Source organism: Bos grunniens, chromosome 2, assembly GCF_055505025.1.
Source record: "Bos grunniens cultivar Pamir isolate PY7600 chromosome 2, Bosgru_T2T1.0, whole genome shotgun sequence".
NCBI classification, from domain to species: domain Eukaryota; kingdom Metazoa; phylum Chordata; class Mammalia; order Artiodactyla; family Bovidae; genus Bos; species Bos grunniens.
Window position 1 is genome coordinate 84,536,945 of NC_141166.1, and position 23,056 is coordinate 84,560,000.

A 23,056-nucleotide genomic window follows, 5' to 3' on the forward strand; every position below is an offset into this window, starting at 1 on the left:
AAAGTAAGGGGGTAGTGATTTTCTAAATTCAGATCTAGTTAAACATTGTCAAATGCTTAAGAAACGATTTAATTTTTCAAGAACATTGTCCCACTTGAAGATTCTTATTGTAACCTAGTAAACATGGATAGATATACATTTAATATCATCCTAATTTTATCCTGATATTTCAGCAAGTATTTGAATTATCTGGCTATCTTTGCATGAATTTTTATTTGCATATGAATGTTTCCATCAGAAATGTAATCAAATGCAAATTCAATTTGATTTGCATTAATAGCCTTTCGGCTTAAAGGGGAGGAAAATTCTGATTTTTCTGGATAGGCAAACTAAACTGCATCTAGACACACTACTGGTATTTGGAGAGGCAATTCATTCGGTAAATCAAATCTGGCCATACTAGATTTCTATGTCAAGTGTGTTGGGGACAAAAGATATCAAATCATGTGCTCTTGTTAAGGATCATCTTTGATCATCTTTGTAGCCTGAGCATCAAATATATTGCCTAGAAATTAGTAGACACTCAAGAATCATTTATGGAATGAATCTGGAATAAATAATGTCCTTAATGTTAGTCTTGGTGCAGAAGTCTTCTAAAAAAAGTTAGGTGTAGGAACTTAGACCTACTATTCAAGTAATTGTAGAACAATTATGTGATAAACTGTGTAGTTGTGATCATAAGTACTTGCAAGAATTTAATAGGACTCAGGGGAGTATTCAAAAGGGTTTCGTGAAGAAAGCCAATCATTTAAATCTATCTGCTCTATTAGGATTTTTCTTCACGTGGTATAGATATGCTATTAGTTATATATCTCAATATTTAGAGTCACTTAAGTGGGTTAGAGTCTAGTGTTCTATGAACTAGGTATAACCATCATGGATGTAATGTGATTTTCCCTAATCTTGCTATGGATGCTAGTAACATATGGTTACTAGTATATGGTTTCTCCACTCAGTACCACAGCATTCTTTGCTTGGGATGGTTCCCCACTGTCCCTATTGCTAAGATTTATGGTACTCAAGGCAGCTGCCATATTGTTGCATGATCCTGCTCCCCTAGATCCAGTGGATTAATCTGCTCCTGAAGTGAAGTGATCTTAGCTCTCCATCCTCTAGGTCAAACCATTGATTGGTCCAGTGGTAGTCAAGAATCCCACTGAGTTTCAGTCAATCCCTTTCCCATGATTTTAGGACTTGTTTCCAAAGAGAGCACCAAGGCAGATTTATATTTTCCAAGTGACTACAACTATATGATGTAGAATGAAAGAATTGATAAATCCCATGTAAAATAAGAAAATTTATCAAGAGAGAAAATGAAGCAGATACCTAAAGAAAAGCAGAGACAAGATGACAAGCTGTGACAGCAGTTTTCTAGCCACACTTATTCCTGAGGTCAGTCGGCACCTGTATCCTCCCAGTGAGCAAAAAAATTCCCTCTTCTACCTTAGGCTATGCTGTGTTTCCGTCTCCTAGACTCCCAAACACCCTGATTGTTACCATTCTAGAATAAATGATGGAATTAAATTTTGGATACTCTCAAAACTGTAGGGAAAGAAAATGTTTTGATTCTATTTGGAAGTCTGCACTTTTGTTTTTTACAAAGATTTTGTAATACTGTATAGCAGAATCAGGGATGAGGTAGAAAATTTGCTAGAAAGTTATAAAATTCCTCACTGCATTTTTCTAGTCTAAAATCAACCTCATTTTCTTTTCTGTTTTTCTATAATCCTCTTCACTCCTCGATCTCCTTGGAAGAACTGCCAAAACACACTGACAAAGGATATTTGCATGGTATTTATGATCAAGCCATAGCAAAAATTCAAAAGAAACCTCAAGTAATTTCTTCCTATACCTCTCCAGAGATTTTGCATTTAGTCCTAAAATTTACCCTGATGTCTTGCAAATATCTCAGCCTTCCCTAAGGTCTGGTAAACTTTCCTCTGTCCAAAAAAAGAACTTCATTAATTAAAAATGTTTCCTCATAGCCAAATGTGTTTTAATATTGTTAGGGTAACTTTCTAAGTCCCTTTAAGTCAAAAAAGCTCAAATTTCTTGTAAATATGTTGCTCACTCTTACTAATGTTGTTAATAATACTTTCATAAAAACACTATGTCTATCTTAGATATTAATATTTTTAATAGATAATGATAAATACCAACATGGACTGACTTTTCAAATTACTGTCTAAAAACAAGCAATTAACCTCTTGAAATTAAATCTCTAAATAAAAGATATTTATTGGTCTCTTTAATAAATCATTCAACTCATGTTCTCCTCATAAATATTTCTTAAAGACTCTTAATACTCTTTTTAAAGTATTTCTTTTCCTAAAATTATTTTTATTAGTCTTATTTTATTTTTTATAGCCATACCCCATGGCATGTGGAATCTTAGTTCCCTGACCAGGGATTGAACCTGTGCCCCCTGCATTGGAAGCACAGTTTTAACCACTGGAGCACCAGAGAACTCCTAAGATTCTTAATATGTTTACAAGTAGTTAACTTATAATGAGACCTTGATACTTGTTCCATCTCCTTTTTTTGATTACTTTTATTCTTTCACCATGTATTTTCTTTCTTTGTTACAAGCATGTGTTCATGAAGGAAGACAGGTGCTCTATTAACACTGGTCTATAACCCAGCATGATTTCACATTCATTAAGAAATTGAAGAAATATATTTGACTATTATGCTAAGCCATTTTAATAACTATCAAAATGAATGAATAATTCTTTTAGAAAAGAAAATACTTTGGAGGGTCTAGAAGAGCTGAAGCAAGTACCTATTAAAAAACTAAGTAGAATCATTCATCCATCCCTTTGTTTAGTAACTGTTTTTGAGTGCCTACTAATACCAGAGCGTGTGCATAGGGATAGAACACAGTGATGGTGACCGAGAACTGCTTTTCTACTCTGTGATTCTCCTATTTAGAGACAAGTACATAAAGTGAGTGTGATTCTGCAATACACAGACATAAATACATAAATGTGTATTGGAGGAAAACAAATACAAACATATACACTTCCTTAGTATAAAACAGAAATTACATATTTATAATATCTGCTTTTACTCACTTCAAATGTCAAGGCAAAGGGACCTGAATCTAGATAACTCTATCTGTCATCTTTTTTGAAATATAAGCTCTCTTTAAACAACATTTTAAATGGTAGGAAAACACAGAAAATTATTTTGATTTAGTCATTTGTATTGAATTTTTTAGTTTAAAGAAAGCCCATATTCTCATTTGTTGAATATAAATTCTCATGGCTACTTTGTTGACTAATTAATGTAGGATACATATTTTATCATTAAAAATGGATGCATGACTTTCTGCAGAAGGCTTCCAGAATGCACACTGGCACCAAATATCTACAAGCAACTTTGAGGAAGATAATGTTATTATATAGCCACATGGCCTTCCCAACAGAACCTCCAGGTGTTACAGAGGTGTGTGTAAAGCCAGAAAAGTCTTGTCAAAAGTGACAAAGCTTTCTTCTCTTCTTGTGAATTAGTACAATGTCTGGACCGGTCTCTCCATGCCTGCTCTGACATGGCTTTCTCCTGCGAACACACGTTCAGATGCCAATGAGTGTTCCCCATGTATAAGAGCTTCAGGAGAGAAAGTTCCAAGGGGATGGGACTCTGTAGTATTCTACAGAATCAAATACCTCCCCCAACAGCAGGAAGCAGCCCAATTGGGGACAGTGTCTCATTTTAAAGTGAGGTGTTTTTTTTTTTTTTTTTTTTTACTTAGGGGATCATGAATATCCAGATTTAGAGACTACAAACCCTTCAATAGTTTTGGTGGCTATGTATTTGTATGAAGACCACTCCTTTAAAACAATAATCCCCAAGTTAGATAATATGTGTTTACCTTTCATATACCTGTGAAATCTAAAATTTTAGAATTGGTTTATTACCAAAAAGACTCAAACTATTTTATTACATTTTAGACAGGTTTATGAAGGATGGTGTTTTTGCCCAGTAGGTCAGTGCTCTTCCATATGCTTTCAGTAGAGACACTTAAGGATGTTCCAGGACAGTGGTTTCAAAATGTGGTCCCCAGGTCAGCAGCATCAGTATCACTTGGGAACTTGTTCAAAATGCAAATTCTTGGGGTCCACCCCCAGACAGATGCGAATCAGCCATCTGTGTTTTAATAAGCCCTTCTGGGGATTCTGATATACGCCTAGTTTAAGAATTGTTACTCTAGGAATTCAGTTCTCTGCCTCCCCTGGCTAAGTAAGGCATTCAGTAATGTGGTTTGGGAAACAACACAGAATTAATTCTATGTCAAGGAGCCTTTCTGCCAATCTCAATCTGAGCTCATGCCCTCATTCTACAGAATATCATGTGCATGTCTCAATTGTTGAATTTTTCCCATACATGATAATCCTTCCTTTACATGCCCACGAGCTAACAGAGGCACAGAGGGTCTTATTCACCTTTGTATCCCAATGCCTGGGCTTCCCAGGCGGTGCAGTGGTAAAGAATCTGCCTGCCAGTGCAGGAGGTGCAAGAGAATGTTGGGTCAGGAAGATCCCCTGGAATAGGAAATGGCAACCTGCCCCAGTATTCTTGCTTGGAAAATTTTTATGGACAGAGGGGCTCAGACACAACTGAGCACGCATGCATGCATTCCAGTGCCTAGGACAGTGCCAGACACACAACTAATACTCAATAATTGAAAGATTGCTGCTGCTGCTGCTGCTAAGTCAGTTCAGTCGTGTCCGACTCTGTGAGACCCCATAGACGGCAGCCCACCAGGCTTCCCCGTCCCTGGGATCCTCCAGGCAAGAATACTGGAATGGGTTCCCATTTCCTTCTCCAATGCATGAAAGTGGAGAGTGAAAGAGAAGTCGCTCAGTCGTGTCTGACTCCTAGTGACCCCATGGACTGCAGCCCACCAGGCTCCTCTGTCTATGGGATTTGCCAGGCAAGAGCACTGGAGTGGGTTGCCATTGCCTTCCCCGAATTGAAAGATTGGACCCTGTTTAAAATAACTAACTCACTCATTTTGACTCAGCTACTTATGTTTTTTAATCTCAATATCTTCATCTATAAAATGAGCCAGTATATGCTTTCTAGGGAATCCTCAAAGTTTCAGAATTGCATCATTTCAATTAATTCTTTGCCCTAATCAATTTGCTTTTTATTCACTGCCTAGGCCTAGAGAGTTTTATCTGTATTGTTTTCAATTACAAACTCAAAGGAACACAGTTTTCTGATGGAGGACCCACATACACAGATTAAGGAAACATATTTTGGAGGTGCCAGACAACATCACAAGGGAAACTGCTTATTAAATATTTGCTGAATGAATGAAGGAGACACTCAAGAAGCTTGGGATATCTGTTCTTTCTTGTGGGAACTCTTGCTGTGAAGTGGAGATAGATGCTCCTAATCGCAAACAAAGCTTGTAAAAATGCAGCATTCATTCACCAGGAAGTGACAGGTTCTTCCTGATGTACACAGGTTATGGTCTGAAAATGACCCTTCTGTCTAACCTGCCAAGTGCTATTTCTGTTTTTCTTGCCTCAGAACCTATGTCTTACTCAGCTTTCTTTTTAAAAACTCATTGTATGAAATTAACCAGAAAAAAAATTTTTTTAATGATAATTAAAAATTATCATTAATTTGCATGACAGATCTGACTAGAGGACAAAATTCTCCCAACCTATAAAACTGTGACCAATATTATACACAAGAAGAAAATGACATGCTTTAGAGCAGCAGGACTCTCTCCTTGTTAAGTATTTAGGTACTAAATGAATTGTCTGATAAACTGGTAAATTCACTGTTACACAATTGGTTAACACTATATACATTCCCGGAGAAGGCAATGGCACCCCACTCCAGTACTCTTGCTTGGAAAATCCCATGGACGGAGGAGCCTGTTAGGCTGCAGTCCATGGGGTCGCTAAGAGTCGAACACGACTGAGCGACTTTACTTTCACTTTTCACTTTCATGCACTGGAGAAGGAAATGGCAGCCCACTCCAGTGTTCTTGCCTGGAGAATCCAGGGACAGGGGAGCCTGGTGGGCTGCCGTCTATGGGGTTGCACAGACTTGGACACGACTGAAGTAACTTAGCATAGCATAGCATATACATTCCATTCAACTCTGCCCAAGAACTATTTAACCCAAGTGAAAGTGAAAGCCACTCAGTCGTGTCCCACTCTTTGCGAGCCCATGGACTATAGAGTCCATGGAATTCTCCAGGCCAGAATACTGGAGTGGACAGCCTTTCCCTTCCCCAGGTGTCCCATTAAGGGACACTCCAGGCCAGAATACTGGGGTGGGTAGCCTTTCCCGTCTCCAGGGGTTCTTCCTAACCCAGAGATCAAACCCTGGTCTTCCGCATTGCGGGCAGATTCTTTACCAGCTGAGCCACCAGGGAAGCCCAAGAAGAGTGGGTAGCCTATCCCTTCTCCAGTGGATCTTTCCAACCCAAGAATGGAACTGATGTCTTCTGCATCGCAGGCAGATTTTTTACCAACTGAGTTATCAGAGAAGCCCCCAGAAGAAACCTAGGTAATTTAAAGGTTTTAACTGAACTCCAAATAAGAGATACAAGAGGAATGGAAAGTTATAAAGCAAGAAGATAATAAAGGTACAAAAACATTCTCATTTCTCCACTGTCTTCTATGCTAATGATATGACACACAGAATTTATGCTGCAAGAAGCCTAACCCATTGCAGCCTGCTAACCTTATCACTCTGAATATCATTTTGGGGGCATTGGGCTTCCCTGGTGATTCAGACAGTAAAGAATCCACCTGCAATGTGGTAGGCTTCAGTTCAATCCCTGGATAGGGAAGATCCCCTCAAGAAGGGAATGGCTACCCACTCCAGTATTTTGGCCTGGAGAATTCCACGGACTGTATAGTCCATGGGACTGCAAAGAAGCGGACATGACTGAGTGGCTTTCACCCTCACTTTCTATCTTGCTCAAACAAGAGTTTAAATCTAGGTCTAGCTCTTTACCTGGGATTCAATTGCTTCTGAGATCCCTGCAAAAGATCTTGTACACCTGAACAGAATTTGTGTTTCTATGTGGTAATTCAGGCAGAGAATCCCTGATCCCACCCCTTCCCATCCTGCTCATACTCACAGATTATCTTAACATTGTGAGGTATAAACAGGACTGGCTATATAATGTGGGGGCTCGGTGCAAAATGGAGGCTAGATTCTTTACCACTGAGTCACCTGGGAAACCCCAAATGGCGGCAGTACTGCATCAAACCAAGGCCGAGGCCTTTGGGAGCACAGGCCCTTGTGTGCCTGCATGTACCACGTCCAGGACCCCAGACTCAGATCTAGAATCATGAGGCAGGAGCACTGAGAACTTCCCCATCCAGCGGCAACTTGCACAGCCCATGATTTTCCTTTTTTTTCATTCATTCTTCCCAGTAAAATCTCATTAGAAGAAATGATAGGGTGGGTGGAGTCCAAAATTTCTAGTCTAATGCCCTCACTTAACAGATAAAATGAAGGTATAGTGAAGCTAATGATTTGTAGAAAGTTACACAAATAATTTCTGGAAGAGCTGGGTAGAGAATTCATGTGTCCTAACTCAACCCATTACTCTTTGGACTATAGCATAATGAGTCAATATGAGAGAGAGAGAGAGAGAAAGAGAGACAATCCCACCTTTCTAGTTTGTATTCATGCCTGATTGGAAATAATTTGAATAGGTCTTAGATGCTGAAAAGATTGCTCTGACATTATAAGTAGCTCTAAACAAAACATTATGACACCATAAAATTAATAGGGGAAAGGCAATATAAATGCCAACTTCAATATAAATATGACATTTTAAACTTTTTTTTTTCTCAATTTGTCTTTTCATGTCCTCCCTCTTCTGAATCCTATGAACTTTAAAAAAAATTTTATTAGAGGATAATTACTTTACAATATTGTGATGGTTTTTGCCATACATCAACATGAATCAGCCATAGGTATATACATGTCGCCTCCCTCTTGAACCCTCTCCCTTGTTTTATTTTTTGACTGAGTGACTGCATCTAAATCTACTGGGGTAAAATGGAAAAAACATCATGAAATTTCTTCAAATGCTTCACTTAAGAGACTTAGGGATTGTATTTTTCTCCTTTCTATATTTCCTAATTTGAATCATGTTACAAAAGGCACTCAATTCAAAAATAACTTTATGAAACATCTTGCAAAGGAGAATTTTTATTAACTATTACGGTTTTAGTAAATAAAAAAAATGTCTTAAGGCTTAATTTAGGACTAGAGACCAAGAATCACTTTATTCACGGTTCATTTTGCTTTCCCATTTCACATATTACTTGTTTATCCCCCCCACATGCTTAATGATGTCCTCCTACATGAGTTCTGCTTCTTCAGATTAAATGAAACTGTGTCATCTCTTGATAATATTCCATCCCTCACAAACCTTTTCAGCGGAGCCATTCTTGCTTTCATTTGTCTTAAAGCTCAGAGCAATATACAGACGGGTCAAAATACTCCTTCATTCATACCACCATTTCAAATCAGAGTGCCTGTTTTATTAATTTGTTCATCACTTCTTTGTTTATTCATTTATGCTTTAATGTGAAAAGCAACCTGTTTATAAACCATCAAGGCTGTATAAACACTGCACCTACTGAAAGGAAATATGGAGAAGAGCAAACTTAACCTTGACTCTCAAAAAGCCTCCAGTCTGTCACTGTAATTTTTTGAAGTCTTAAGTCATCCATTTCCACTATCACGTCTTAGGACACAACCTATACAGTTCAAGTACAATGACACTTATCCCATGAAAATGTTTACCCCAGGCTGTCATTCCTCTCATTCTGGGGAACTTCATTACTGTGCAGAATCGCAGAATCCCGGCTGCTTGGTGCTCTGACTGTCTCTAGTCCAAGCACAGGGATTCCCTGCCACTCCTGGGTATGGCCAACCCTGGGGCAATGCCATCTTTTTGAGCAAAACTTGGAACTTTCACTCTCTGATTTCAGCCTGTTGCTCCATCCCATCATTCAATTCCTCATCTCCTGAAACAGGTGCTTCATTGTGATAATCAGACCCTGACAAGTCCCTCAGGCCATTTCACCTATTCTGATTTTGCCTGCCTCGGTTCACCTTGAATTTGGAAGTCACTTCCATTCCCCTTGTTCTGTATCGTTCTTGCCTTGCCAAACTAAAACCCTATGTCCATTCCCATACTGTCAACTGATGGTCTCTTTTTCTCCCTGCTTCCAAGAGTGCAACTTCTATGATGTGAATCCCATCAACTACCTAAAATTCAACCAAAGTCTCTCTACCATCATTCTCCCTTCTTCTTTTGATTTTATTGCTAGAAAAGATGTGTCTCTGCCCACAGCCAAGGCTACCAAGGCTATTCCCTCACAACTCTTCTGTTAACCTACTCCGTTTTTCACCTCAACTCCTTTTACATTTTCAGCCTTTTCCTCTGTCTCTCTTTTGTACAGAGGCATGTTCAGCAAGCCTTTGTCCTGGAAAAAAACTTTCCTAAAATTTGCAGTCTCTTAAGTCACCTCCCTATTTTCATGTCTTTAGTACATCTACACATATTTCTTATTTAGCTACCATTGTTTTATTTACTCAATTGAATATGTCATTAATGAAAGTGACTATTCACTGTATGTTTCATGACACCTAATAAAATGCTTTGCACTTTGTAGGGTCTCCCAAACTGATTACTGATTTAACAGCTGATGAGGCCATAATTATTCATTTGTAAATTTTACCTTCACGTCATTGTAATTTTTGTCTTTCTTAAAGGCATCATAAGATTTTGCATTTCTTAAGGGTACGATTATACCTTCTATTTCTGTTGTTTCTTTCTTGAACCTCAGTTCAAATTCTGCACACAACAAATACTATAAAAAGAATGAAGTGAAGTACCTTCGTGGTTGTTAACAAGTGACAAATATTATTTAATTGGTATCTAGGACAGAAAGGAGAAAAAGATATGATTTCTTTTTTTAAATAGTTATGTTTAATTCTGAATTAAAAATGAACTCATTATTAATCAGTGCCAATATTTTTTATATGAGCTGTGATACTAGTCACTGATCAAGTGAAGGAAAAGTCTTTGACAGCTTTCAACGTCCTTATACACAAATATAATAAATACTGGTAAATCCTCTTCTACATTCAGGAAAAGGACACTAGATAAAGATGAATGAGATAGAAAGCTAAGCTAGTCCTTTTTAATCTTCCTATTTTAACTTCAAATGCAGCTTTAGTGCAGTGAAAAGTAATTTGTCCTACAACTTGTCTGGGTAGTTTTCCAAGATGTCAAAGGAATTTAATTGGCTAAGTCTCTCAAAATCAACTGGTTAGTCCTCCCATTACAAATTTGTTAAATATTGTGTTTTTGGATTCTAGAGAAGTTAATGAGGAGCCAGTGTGAAGGGAGAAAATAGTTCCGAGTACATTTATCTCTCAGTGCATAAAAGCGGGTAAGCGTGGGACCTCCCTGGTGGCTCAGTGGCTATGAGTCCCGGCTCCCAGGGCAGAAGGCCAGGGTTCAATCCCAGGTCAGGGAACTAGATCCCACATGCCACAACTAAGACTGAGTACAACCAAAGAAATAAAAAATACTTAAAAAAAATGGGTAAGCTTACTTCAGATGCAAACAAACCACAAAAATAACCAAAAGAGGGTGCATACCTAATATATGTTATGCATTATACTTGGTACTTTAAAAATGATACACCGTTTTGTTTGGTTAAAAATGATATACCATTTAATTGCTACAATCAGATTCTGTACACAAGGAATCATTAGTTCCACTTTACTGACACATGATTGTAGAAATGAAGGCTTTTTATACTCAAGTTCATGAAACTAGCAATTGGTAGAGACAAAATTCAAATGTAGTTTATTTGACTCTAGAATCTAGAGCATCTGAAAATAACTTTTGGCTTTTTATCTGTGAAAGCATTTATATATTATTCCTAAAATATTGAGAGTATGTTTAACAACTATTAGCTACAGTCAATACACTTAGTTCTTGAGAACCGAGACCTAAATTGGCCTTACCCAGTTCCTAGATGTATGGTGTTTTCCTTTTTCCAGCAAAGGAAGCAAAGATGCAGGTGGTTATTAATAGCTCTTTATAACTAGAGTGCTAGATTGTCTGAGTAAATATAACTTTCACACATTCAAAGAGGAAAACATCAGGGACCTATTTAGGTCTTGATATGCACGTGGAAACGCATTAATGCTAATGATCACCGTGAACCTAAGATAGATCCTTGTTACTACTAACATGTAGGCAAACTCATGTTTATAATGCTCCCAAGTTTTTCCATTTCTCTAATCTTCTCAGAAAATCGCTTTAAAAAATACACTCAAGAATTCTATATAGTAATTCATTCTGAATTTGAATTTAATTAACATCTGAAAGATGTAAGGTTTATTGCAAAAACTTATTCTTTATGGGTTAAAGCATACATTTTTCATTTTTTAAAACATTAGAAGCAGTGTAAAAACATTAAATGCAACATATAAAGTTATTACTTTAAGTCAGGGTTTGCAATGCTCTACTTCCAATACATTAATTTTGCTGTGCTGCTAATGTAACTTTGTTGTAAAAAAGTAGTGACATACTACTCTTACTTCGGGGACTTAAATCCTGGTTTTACTTTCTGAAAATACTGGACTTAATCCTCATCACAGTAAATGCTTTGCCTATTTTGACTTCCCTTTTCAGAGTCCATTTCTTCTCCACCTAACATTTGTTCATTCATACATTCATTTTACCAGTTTATAATGCGTACCGTGCGTCACTGCTGTACTCTGGGACAAACATGGAATAATCTTTTTATTAAAGCAAATATTTGGGGGGCACATACTAAGGCCAATAGATAACATTGTTTATTTAATTGCCTTAATGGTCCTATGAGATACATACCATGTTAATATGTCCCTATTTTATAGCTTAAGGAATTGCTTGTCTCCATGAAATTAACTAGGTGAAATGTGTGCAAACAACATAAAGAGGAACAACTCAACGTGCTAAAATTAGTGGTGTGCACCTGAGGGCTGCGGGATTTCAGAGAAGGAAGAGATTGATGTGGTTTGGGGTGTTCAAGGATGACCACATTAAGGAAATGGGAGGTGAGATGGCTGTGAAGAACAGAAGAGTAGGTAGAATCCAGATAACTGGAGGAAAGAGAGTTAGAGATTGAGGTCTCAAGAGATAGCAAGGGGAGAGACTGAGATGTAGTATAAATGTGAGTCTTATTTGATATTACCAAGGGATTTGGTCTGACAAGAGTGTAACACTGGTGAGATGTGATGCCTCTCAATGCCTATCTGAAGAAATGTGGATTTTGTCTTTTAGGTCCTGGGGGACTATAAAAGATCTAAGAAGGGAATTTGTACCATGAGAAATGGATTATACAAAGAATGTGGACTGACCAAAGAGAGGAGCGCATGCAGGCTAGAGACCAACCAAATGTAACTGAGTCTTCCTTATCTGAGGGATTGGAATAAAGGAAGATGAAAGTGTATAATTTTTCAGACAGGTGTCGAAAGTATGTCAACCTGTAAATATAAAAGAAAAGCCCAAGTGTTGTTTTTCTCTCATTCATGCTCTTATTTCTCAAAATACTCTTTCTGACTCAGGACCATTCTAGGATCTGTGGTGAGAAAATTCCACATCAGCACTGCTTTCAAGCAGCTTACAATCTAATGGGGAGAAACGCACCTGCAGGTGACTACGCGTAATATGAGAGAGAAAGACCCTCAAAAGGATGAGTGGGAAATCCTGCAAAAGAGAAGGTCAGATGGCTTCCTGGTGGAGATGGCCGCACGATGCTGGATGCTTGGGGCTGGTGCACTGGGACGACCCAGAGGGATGGTATGGGGAGGGAGGAGGGAGGAGGGTTCAGGATGGGGAGCACATGTATACCTGTGATGGATTCATTTTGATATTTGGCAAAACTAATACAATTATGTAAAGTTTAAAAATAAAATAAAATTTTAAAAAAAAGAACTTATGAGAAAGAATAGGAAGTTTTATCTTCTCTGGGTATGGTCCAGTATGTTAATAATAATTGAGGAATAGTATATTTTGGCATGCTTAGAAATAATAATTACTATATTTCTTAGTATTTTTAAGTAAATATGACATTAAAGTAAAAAGTTTGAGCTATCTATCCTCTATGATAGAAAACTACAGAGATTCCCAAGGACATTTGCATATATGTGGCTGATGGCATGAGAAAATTATAATAGTGAACCAGAAATTCATAAAAAACATTTTACCGTAATAATTAATGATTATGGAAAATTGTTTCATTGATAAGAATTTACCAAATCAATTTATTTTATATACCCACTAAAGTGTGTTATATTTAATACACAAAGACAAATATACCAATTTCCAAGATACAAAATCCATGATGAATATGAATTTCCATAACCCAGCATTTACCATCATTTAAGATATGAAAATATCTGAGTCCATCTAATTGCTGTTCTATTATTTTAAAACTGTTGTTTTTATTTTAAAAGATATATGTTACTTATGCAATTAAAATTTAATAGAAAATTAAGCTGAAAAAAAAAATGTGTATGATGTTGTCAGGCTAAGAAAGAATGAGTGGCTTTCTAGGTAGAAGGGAAACAATGAACAAAGGCAAAGGAGGATAAAGGGTCAACAATCTTCCAGGGCTGGGGCATATTCTGGGAAGTAGTATTGAAGGCAAGATGGGGTTAGATCATGGAAGGTGCCAAATCAACTGAAATGCTGACTCATTATGAAAGCAACAAAGAGATACAAGGTTGAATATGAACTGAAGAAGGGAAGGAAGTTATCCATTTGCCCTGTGTTTCAAAAACAACTTCAAACAAACTTTGAAGAATGGATTAAAGACATTGGGTATTGAAAATAGGGAGCCTAGTAAAATAGGTATTATAATAAATAGCTCAAATGAAAGATGAAAATTTAAATTAGAAGAGTGAAAAAATGAGCAGATTAATAAAAGTAGTATTTTGTATTTGTGATAGTGGAATTGACAAATTCTTTAATTAAGTGAAGTGTGTAGGAGTCAAAGATGATACCATACTTTCTAGCATGATCAGCTCTTCAGAGTGGGGAAAAACCTTCTGAGGGTAAAGGATATGTTAGATGATTTAGAGCCAGAAAAACATCTATTTCTGCTTTATTGACTATGCCAAAGCCTTTGACCGTGTGGACCACAATAAACTGTGGAAAATTCTGAAAGAGATGGGAATACCAGACCACCCTGACCTGCCTCTTGAGAAACCTGTATGCAGGTCAGGAAGCAACAGTTAGAACTGGACATGGAACAACAGACTGGTTCCAAACAGGGAAAGGAGTACGTCAAGGCTGTATATTGTCACCCTGTTTATTTAACTTATATACAGAGTACATCATGAGAAACGCTGGGCTGGATGAAGCACAAGCTGGAATCAAGATTGCCGGGAGAAATATCAATAACCGCAGATATGCAGATGACACCACTCTTGTGGCAGAAAGTCAAGAAGAACTAAAGAGCCTCTTGATGAAAGTGAAAGAGGAGAGAGAAAAAGTTAGCTTAAAGCTCAACATTCAGAAAACTAAGATCATGGCATCTGGTCCCAGCACTTCATGGGAAATAGATGGGGAAACAGGGGAAACAGTAGCTGACTTTATTTTTGGGGCTCGAAAATCACTGCAGATGGTGACTGCAGCCATGAAATTAAAAGACGCTTACTCCTTGACCAACCTAGATAACATATTAAAAAGCAGAGAGACATTACTTTGTCAACAAAGGTCCATCTAGTCAAGGCTATGGTTTTTCCAGTGGTCATATATGGATGTGAGAATTGGACTATAAAGTAAGCCGAGTGCGGAAGAATTGATGCTTTTGAACTGTGGTGTTGGAGAAGACTCTTGAGAGTCCCTTGGACTGCAAGGAGATCCAACCAGTCCATCCTAAAGGAAATCAGTCCTGGGTGTTCATTAGAGGGACTGATATTGAAGCTGAAACTCCAATATTTTGGCCACCTGATGCGAAGAGCTGACTCATTTAAAAAGACCCTAATGTTGGGAAAGATTGAAGGCAGGAGGAGAAGGGGACAACAGAGGATGAGATGGTTGGATGGCATCAGCGACTCAATGGACATGAGTTTAGGTAAACTCCGGTAGTTGGTGATGGACAGGGAGGCCTGGCGTGTTGCGGTCCATGGGGTTGCAAAGAGTTGGACATGACTAAGCGACTAAACTGAACTGAGGTGATTTAGATTTTATTCCCAAATCTGTATTAATTAGCTATGTGGCATTTTTCACCACAGTTTCCTCAGCTATCAAATTACAGTCAAGGGATTGTTTCATGGTATAACTTTCAATTTTCAAATTCTGTGATTCAATTCAACTAAGTCCTTCCCACTAGTTCTTACAGGTTAAAACTCAGCAGACTATACTAGGAAGGAGCTACTTTTAAATTCTAAGAGACTACTCTATCCACTGATATGAACTTGGTTAAATTCTACTATTTAATAGATTTGTGGACTTGAGTAGGAAATTCAGAGGTCTTTTCCTTACTTTCAGTTGGGAATGAAATTTGTGTGTTGAATATTCAGAAATAATAGAGACATTTTCTTTGTTTTCTCTTGACAACTTACTCCAGTTAATAACAACACTTTTTATCAGAAAATATGCTTAACCTGTTTAAAATTTATCTATGCCAATGTCTGTTTTTCTGCTTTAATTTAAAAAGAAAAAATGGTACCTGATATAAAAGAATTTCATATTCATTCTTAATAAAAACCTGTTTGTTGAGACTATTAATTTTAAGGCACTTTCATAGACAATGTGGTAGTTTAAAACCAATCCATGTTCTCAAAGTTTGCAATTTCCATGTTCTCAAAGTTTGCAATTTAACTTGGAAAAAACAACACATTAAGTAATGACACTCTATACCATCTACAGCAAGTTTAACTGATTGTTTTGTAAGAGTTCACTGGAGGAAGATATCACTACAGGTTGGATAGCTAAAGAGGAAGGTCTGCCAATAGCTTGATCTTAATCAGCAGGACATAGGTGGGGAGAAAGAGATTCTCCGTGGCATCTTCAACCATTAAAGATGTCTTATTTCAATTCTACATGTTTTAGCATCCAAAACGATGCTAAGGATAAGAAGCAGTAAACTTATGGTTGGGAAGAGATACATGTTTATTCCCAAAAGGCCAGGGTTCTAAACTGAGGATCACCAGTAAATTCCGAATTACCAACTCCAGTTATTTGCTCAGGATTCTTTCAGTTGCAGTTATTTGAATCTTTTGACTTAACTGACCATTGTATATGTTCCAAACTTTCTTTCTTTGCTGTCTGGCTATTTAATATTTTTCCATCGCTTAGTCTTTTTTCTTTTAATGAATTTGATTTTTCTTCTTACCCACTAAAAGCCCTGGTATCAGCTTTCTACCAATTTCAATAAATACACTCTGAATCATAAATGTTTTAGCCCATGATGTTAAATACCATCTGAATATATCTGCATGGCTCTCAAATCTTTCTCACCCTGACTTCCTGGGTTTCAATTCCTCATTTCCAAAGAATACATATATATATATATATATAACTTTTATATGAAAATACTTGTCTAAAGACAAGGTCAAGTTCTTCTCAAAACTGGGTCTCTTTCTTGTTTATCTAGAAATAGTATTTGCCATGTTCTAAACATGCAGATGTGTAATCTTGAAGCCATTTTGATTCCATTACCCAGAAAATCTATTGGTTGTGAAGAAGTCAGGTTACGAATTTCACCACTGTCACTACGGAGGACAGGCTTTTTGTCGCTTCACACCTGAGTAACTATAAGGATTTCCAGTTGATCTCTCAAAGTCTAGTTTTTATTCAGAGAAATCATGGTAGTTTAACATGCCCCGAACTCTTTTCTCTGTTGCTTTACATTCTCCATTTATTTTTAACTTACATGTCCAGGATCATTTCCCATGAATTGCCTCCTAGAACTCCCTGATTCAGCCAAATCTTCTTTCTCAATATCCTCTGAATAGGTACTACAATTTGCTTCCTCTGGCCCACATGCTAGAAAGGCCTTCCTCACTCCTTCATGGATGAACTTAGTCCGAATTTCACCTTCTTCATGAAATCTTTTCTGAATATTCACCTCATAGAATCTCTCATATTTCTGAAATTTGAAATAATTATGATTCTTACTGTTTGTGGAATATTTGTCACATATTTTCACTTATCACTTATTATTTTTTTCTTGTGCATTAGTCTCATCTTCCAAATTAAATAATAGTTACATCTAAGACTTCTGGCCTATTTTCAACCATATGTCCACACAAAAGTGAATAGATAGAAAACACTGAATGAATACTTATTAATTTATTTATTGACAATACATACGAACTATAAGTAATAGTAAGTAGTATGGGAAAAAGGAAATCTTAAGGGTAGGTGAAGGAACATTCAAAATTGATTTTTAAATCTTCTGAACAGGAAGCATTTTTATTAACCTCACTTTAGACTTCAAATGAATAAAACAGCTAGTAAATTGTCATTCTGTGGAATAAATTTACTTTAGTGACACTTTAAACACCTATAAAGTTAATGAAATTAGAGTTTATTTATGCTTGAGGTTGAAATTTAACATTTGTCTTTAACAGGAAGATAAAGCCATTTTTGATCCCATGAATTGGGACATTATAGAAAGTATCTAATTTATGGTATCTCTTTATTATTATGCTTTAATATGAAGCTATTTTGTCTAGTTTCTATTTTACATGGTAATGGTACCACTGCAACACAGAATATTAAAACTAGAAATATTCTTAACAAGCAACCGATGTAACCTATTCATTTTTCAGATGTGGAAACCGAGTGCCAAGAAGGGTAACTGACCTGCCCGAGGTCACAGTCTAGCTATTGCCAGAGGTGTAGCTAGAAATTATGATTGTAGGTTCCTAATTCTATGCCTTTTCCATAATCCCATATTGTACAGTTTCAGTTTTGTACCTCATATCGACATTATTCAAATGAAGGAAAATTTACAATCTTTTTTTAAAAATTATTATTTCTCTTATTTTTCATCTAAGAATGCAAATTAGTGCCTGGTTAGTTATTAATAAGAGCATTCTACATAGAAGCACAGCATGAACCGTCTATTGTGATGTGTTTCAACATAAGGGAGATATGAATATCTTAATTATTTACATTTCTAAAGCTTCATAAAACTGACTTTTTTCCATTGGTGAGTTGAATGGAAATAGCTATGTGATTTTTTTTTTTTTTTTTGCTTTTTTTTTAGACGATAACCTTATCCTGGGCACTATGGTCATATTTACCATGGTAGTATGAGGGATTGTTTGAAACACCAAAAATACTTAGCCTTATCTAGGAAAAAAGAGATAAACATAGTGAGTCAGTATAAATTTGCACTAGTGACGTGAGAGGGTGTGCGAGGAGATGCTGTCCAGTTTTGGGGAAAGCACATGAAATGTCCCAATTGTCCCGAAACTCTATTCTATAGCAGCAGCAGAACAAAACAGAGCACTACCTACTACCTTCCTACTGCAATTTTTTAGCTTCATCAAAAAGAGGAGAAATTTTCAATTCTCTTTAAAACTTTGCCTGGAAAATATTATTTAGGGGAACTAGAAGGTACTGAGAAATAAAATGGAGAAAGAATGAAAAGGAACGCAGACGATCAAGTTTTGTGAGGAATGCTCACAGAATTTTGGTTTGCCTTTCTATAAAAACATTTTATAATCTAAACTACGCCATATCATTTGAATCTCAGTGACTAATATTAGTGGTGACTGGAAGTGCTCAGTCATGTCCAACCCTTTATGACCCCAGGGACTGGGGTGTTTTCCCCGCACGAATCCTGGAGCTGGTTGCCATTTCCTCCTCCAGGGGATCTTCCTGGCCCAGGAATCGAACCCGCATGTCTCCTGCATTACAGGCAGATTCTTTACTGCTGAGCCTATTATATTACAATTTTCAAATTATATTCAAGCAGTCTTTTAAAATAAAAACTACTATCAAAAGTTTGCCTAACGAATGCCTTGAAAGTTGTTTTTTTCTTTTTAAATCCAGTTCAGTTTTCTCAACTTTCACAGGCAAATTAGAGGTTTAAGAATAAAAGATATATTTGTTGAATAAAATATCAAAATAGAGAATTCTGATTTGAAACAATCAAGAGCCTTGTAAAGTCTGACTTAATTGTGAAGTCATGGACATACAAATGGATGGGTCAGCGCTCCTGCTCCTGACTCACTGAATCCACATGACCCAGGACAAGCAGGACCTTGGCGTGGAAACTTCCTTACCTGTACCATTGTTAACTGTGGTCTGGATCGTGGCTTCCGGCCCCATAGTGTCATAGTCTTCCTTCATTTCTTCTGTGGGGGAAAATTATCTTTAGCATTTGAAAACTGTAGAAAAGCTTACTATACTAAGCATGCCAACCACAGGAACAAGGAAGATTCTTTTAAAGGAAACAGAGAAAAGGCTTGTTGTAAACCTCTAAACAATAGCTTTGTTCAGGCAATTGAATGAATCCAACAGTGCTAGCTGCACAAGAACTTATTTACTTTAAGCATTACTGCGAGCTGTGAAAAACAGACGTGCTTATGTGGGGCAAACGAAGGGCTTTTCTTCTGGTGGCAGTTCTAGTGACAAGCAGGGGGAAAGATATTATTTTTTCAATAAGAGTCAAAAGCAACTAAGTATTTGCACTGACAAAAAGGCACGCTGGCTGCTATAGCTCTGGTAATGCTGGATGGCCAGAGGCAAGTCAGAATTTCTTATTTTATTTTCATGTTTTTTTCCTCTCCTTGAAGTAGCTATGATGGTGCTAATCTATGCAAGCAAAATTTAAAAAAAAACCTAATTCTACATACCAGAGCTTGAAATGCCCAGTTTATAAAAAAGCATCCCAGAGGTACTGAAAACACCTGTTTCACTGTTTTATATAAACTTCTAAAACATATTTTCTTTATTCCTTTCCTTACCACTCCATAAATAGCTTTCTTCCTCACCGTTTATTCCCCAGTAGGGAATCATAGTCATTTTTGAGGAAAAACATATAGGTATAAGAGCAGCTCCAAGTTCTGATGAAAACATGTAACACTGAAGTTGAAGATCTATAAATGATAGAAGGTCATTTTCTAAAATTGTAATATCTTTAATGGGAAGAGTCTAGAAAGTAGAACTCTTGAATTTTCTGCCTATCAAACTAAAGAATATGTGAGGGCAGAGAAGGACAGCTAACAGTTAAAAATCCTGCAAGTAAGTAAATTTAACATGGAATTTTAAAAATTGTAATTTTATAATAACAATACTAATGAGAATCAAACACGATCCAGGATAAATATCTCTCTGTGATAATCATTTTGTTTCAAACAAGAGAAACTTTATAAATAGGACTCTGTGAATTCCCAAATTTATCCTGACCATTTTTGCTTATCACATTTCAGTCATAATTATTTGGTAGAAAAAGAGATTCTAGCAAATGTTACAGCAAAATTAAAATATTATGTTTTACAAGTAGTATCCTGCAGCATATCAGTTCATGGGATCAGAACTGAAAAATCTGGAGCCTCTTAAGGTAAAATACACATATATAAATTAGGCTAATATAATGCCCCTGGGCATAATACTGGCCAGATAATTTGAATGATATTTGTTTAAATTCTATGACCACTTTAAATTCAGTCTTGGCCCTGGACTTCTTTCTTATTTAAGAAACATTTTCACAGGGACATTTTGCATAAAACATTTAGGCGTTCAATATACAGCAATATTGTATTGTCAATTGTCATAATTGATTGGTTGAAAGGCTCCTTCATCTGATATTTTTATTAGTCTCTGCAAGGAATTAAATTAAGGTATTTCTGAGAAGTTCAGTACTAGAAATAAATATAACTTTTGTGTCTTTCTTCCTCGCTCCTCTCATGTGATTTCTGGTAGCCAAGAGTCAGAAGAATCATAAGTTTTCCATCTGAGAGATCAAGTCACTAAGGGGAAAACAGTTAACAGCATTTTTTTTTTTTTGCATAATAGTGGTAATGTTCAAGATTTCTGCTGCACTTCCTTCCTCATTGTCATTTTCTTATGAAAAAGTAAAGAGAAGTTACAGGGGGTGGTTGCTTCCCAAATGATTAAATGTTGCATATTCACATGTGTAGCTGGCACTGAGTGTGTCCTGCGTTCTGTAGTAATACTTTAGCTAGAACCCTCTTTTACCAAAGATTGTGCAACTGAGATGGTGTCATTTTTACCCAAAATGTACTTTGCTTCAATTTACTGAGCATCAAGCTTTTTGTGTTTTGAACATCAAGCTCAATTTATTAAAATGAAACACTAAGCCCTTTCAAGTATGTATTTGAAATGCTATTTATATGCCTATCTAATTAAGCTTCACAGGAATCCATATTCAGAAGGACATCATCATGGGGTTAGGAGTATCCCCTCTGAATAAAAGGCAGTCGTGGCTGTCTTTCTGCCTCACGCCTAACCTTAAACATTTTCCAAGACATCTATTACTCAGCATACTGCATCTAAAACCACATAGTATATTTGTTTTTAAAGCACTTGCAAAAGTTTGCATCTTCTAGTCACCCTTGGGATGAAGGTTTGTGAAAATAAAGAGCACTTTCTGCCACAAGATGAAGAATCCTTGAATAAGCAGAAAGAGGCCAGATGCAGGTGATTTATTTAAGTCTGTGTCAATGATAATGATGTCATGGTTTCCAGCACGCCGTGTCCACCCCATTGTGGGACGAAAGAATGTCAAGGACAATTCTAAACACAAAACTTTGATTGTGCTGGAACCGGAAAGGCACAGTAAGAACTCCACTGCGTTCTTCAGTGGAAAACCTGCATCCTGCAGACAAACTACAGAAAGCAGGGGAGAGAGAGCACAGGAGAGGGGGCTTATCTCAGAGTAAAGCTATGTGCTGAGGTATGGTGGTAGACAGGCAGGCACCAGGGATAAAACACTACTAAATAAAACAGCACCCGAATTAGAATTATTGTCTATATTGTGTGTTTTGAACAATAAATAAGAAAAATATTTTATCAGAAGAAAAATGTGTTATCTAAGAGGCAGGATAAACAATGAGTAGCTTTTTAAGACCAATTTCTTTTCATTAGACATCAAGGCACCACATCAGAGCACTTTTGGAACAATAAAAAAAAAAGAACAATAAATCACTACTAATCATTAGAACCAGACAGGTAATAGCCGGGTAACTTTCTTGGTCCAAATAGCCAAATGAGATTAGGGATTTACATTTATTTAATTATTGTGACTCCAGAATGCTAGTTTATTTACCATAAAGGTAAGAGCAAAGAACAGCCTGTTCATTTGTATCTCAGGCACCATTAACTACAGGTGATAATAGAGTCTCTAATGCATTCATATGGATGATTGTATATTAAAACATTCAGAATTATGATCCATGACCAACACAAAAAGCTGCCATGATCACAGACTACTACAGCTTGACATGGCTGTTTTAGCTGTTTTTCAATTATTGATCTTAATTTTTTAAAATTAAACTTTTTTTCCCAGAAGTTTGGAGCTGTCCATTTGTTATATCGTTATTAATTATTCCTTTAAGGGTGGAAATTCTAGTAATTGGTCCTTACCCTTGATTTCTAGATATTAAAATTTAAAGCATCAGAACATTCATTCTTATAGCCCTGCATATCTAGTTCATTAACAAATATGAATAGCTAACACCAGCTCATTTAAATAGTATGTCTTACATGAGTTCTCGCCACACTCTGTTTCTGTCACACTGCTCCCAAGAATCATTGGCTCTTATTATACATGTAAATGGCTATCATAAAAATAAAAATTTCATTTAAGATTGTTAATGACTTCTGCAGCAGTCAGACTTCCTTTAATGATCATCCTCGGCCCCTAATTAAACGTATTTATCTTTCAAGCATCTTTGGCTGAGTTCTCCCTCATAGTTGAAAATCTAAAACCTTAAGTCTTAATGGATAGAACGATAAATGTTTATGTGTGGGATTGCTGATACTCAAGAAACCTTCACCGAA

At 36.7% G+C, this 23,056-nt stretch overlaps 1 protein-coding gene across 2 annotated transcripts in view; it reads right to left on the reverse strand.

Moving 5' to 3' along the window:
- ZEB2 (zinc finger E-box binding homeobox 2) overlaps nt 1–23,056 on the reverse strand; it is a 130,848-nt gene that overhangs the window by 19,393 nt on the left and 88,399 nt on the right. For both annotated transcript variants that reach the window (XM_086351842.1, XM_086351832.1), the window contains exon 4: nt 19,315–19,386. In XM_086351842.1, the coding sequence (XP_086207968.1) occupies nt 19,315–19,386 (72 nt within the window). The remainder of the gene's footprint in view (nt 1–19,314; nt 19,387–23,056) is intronic.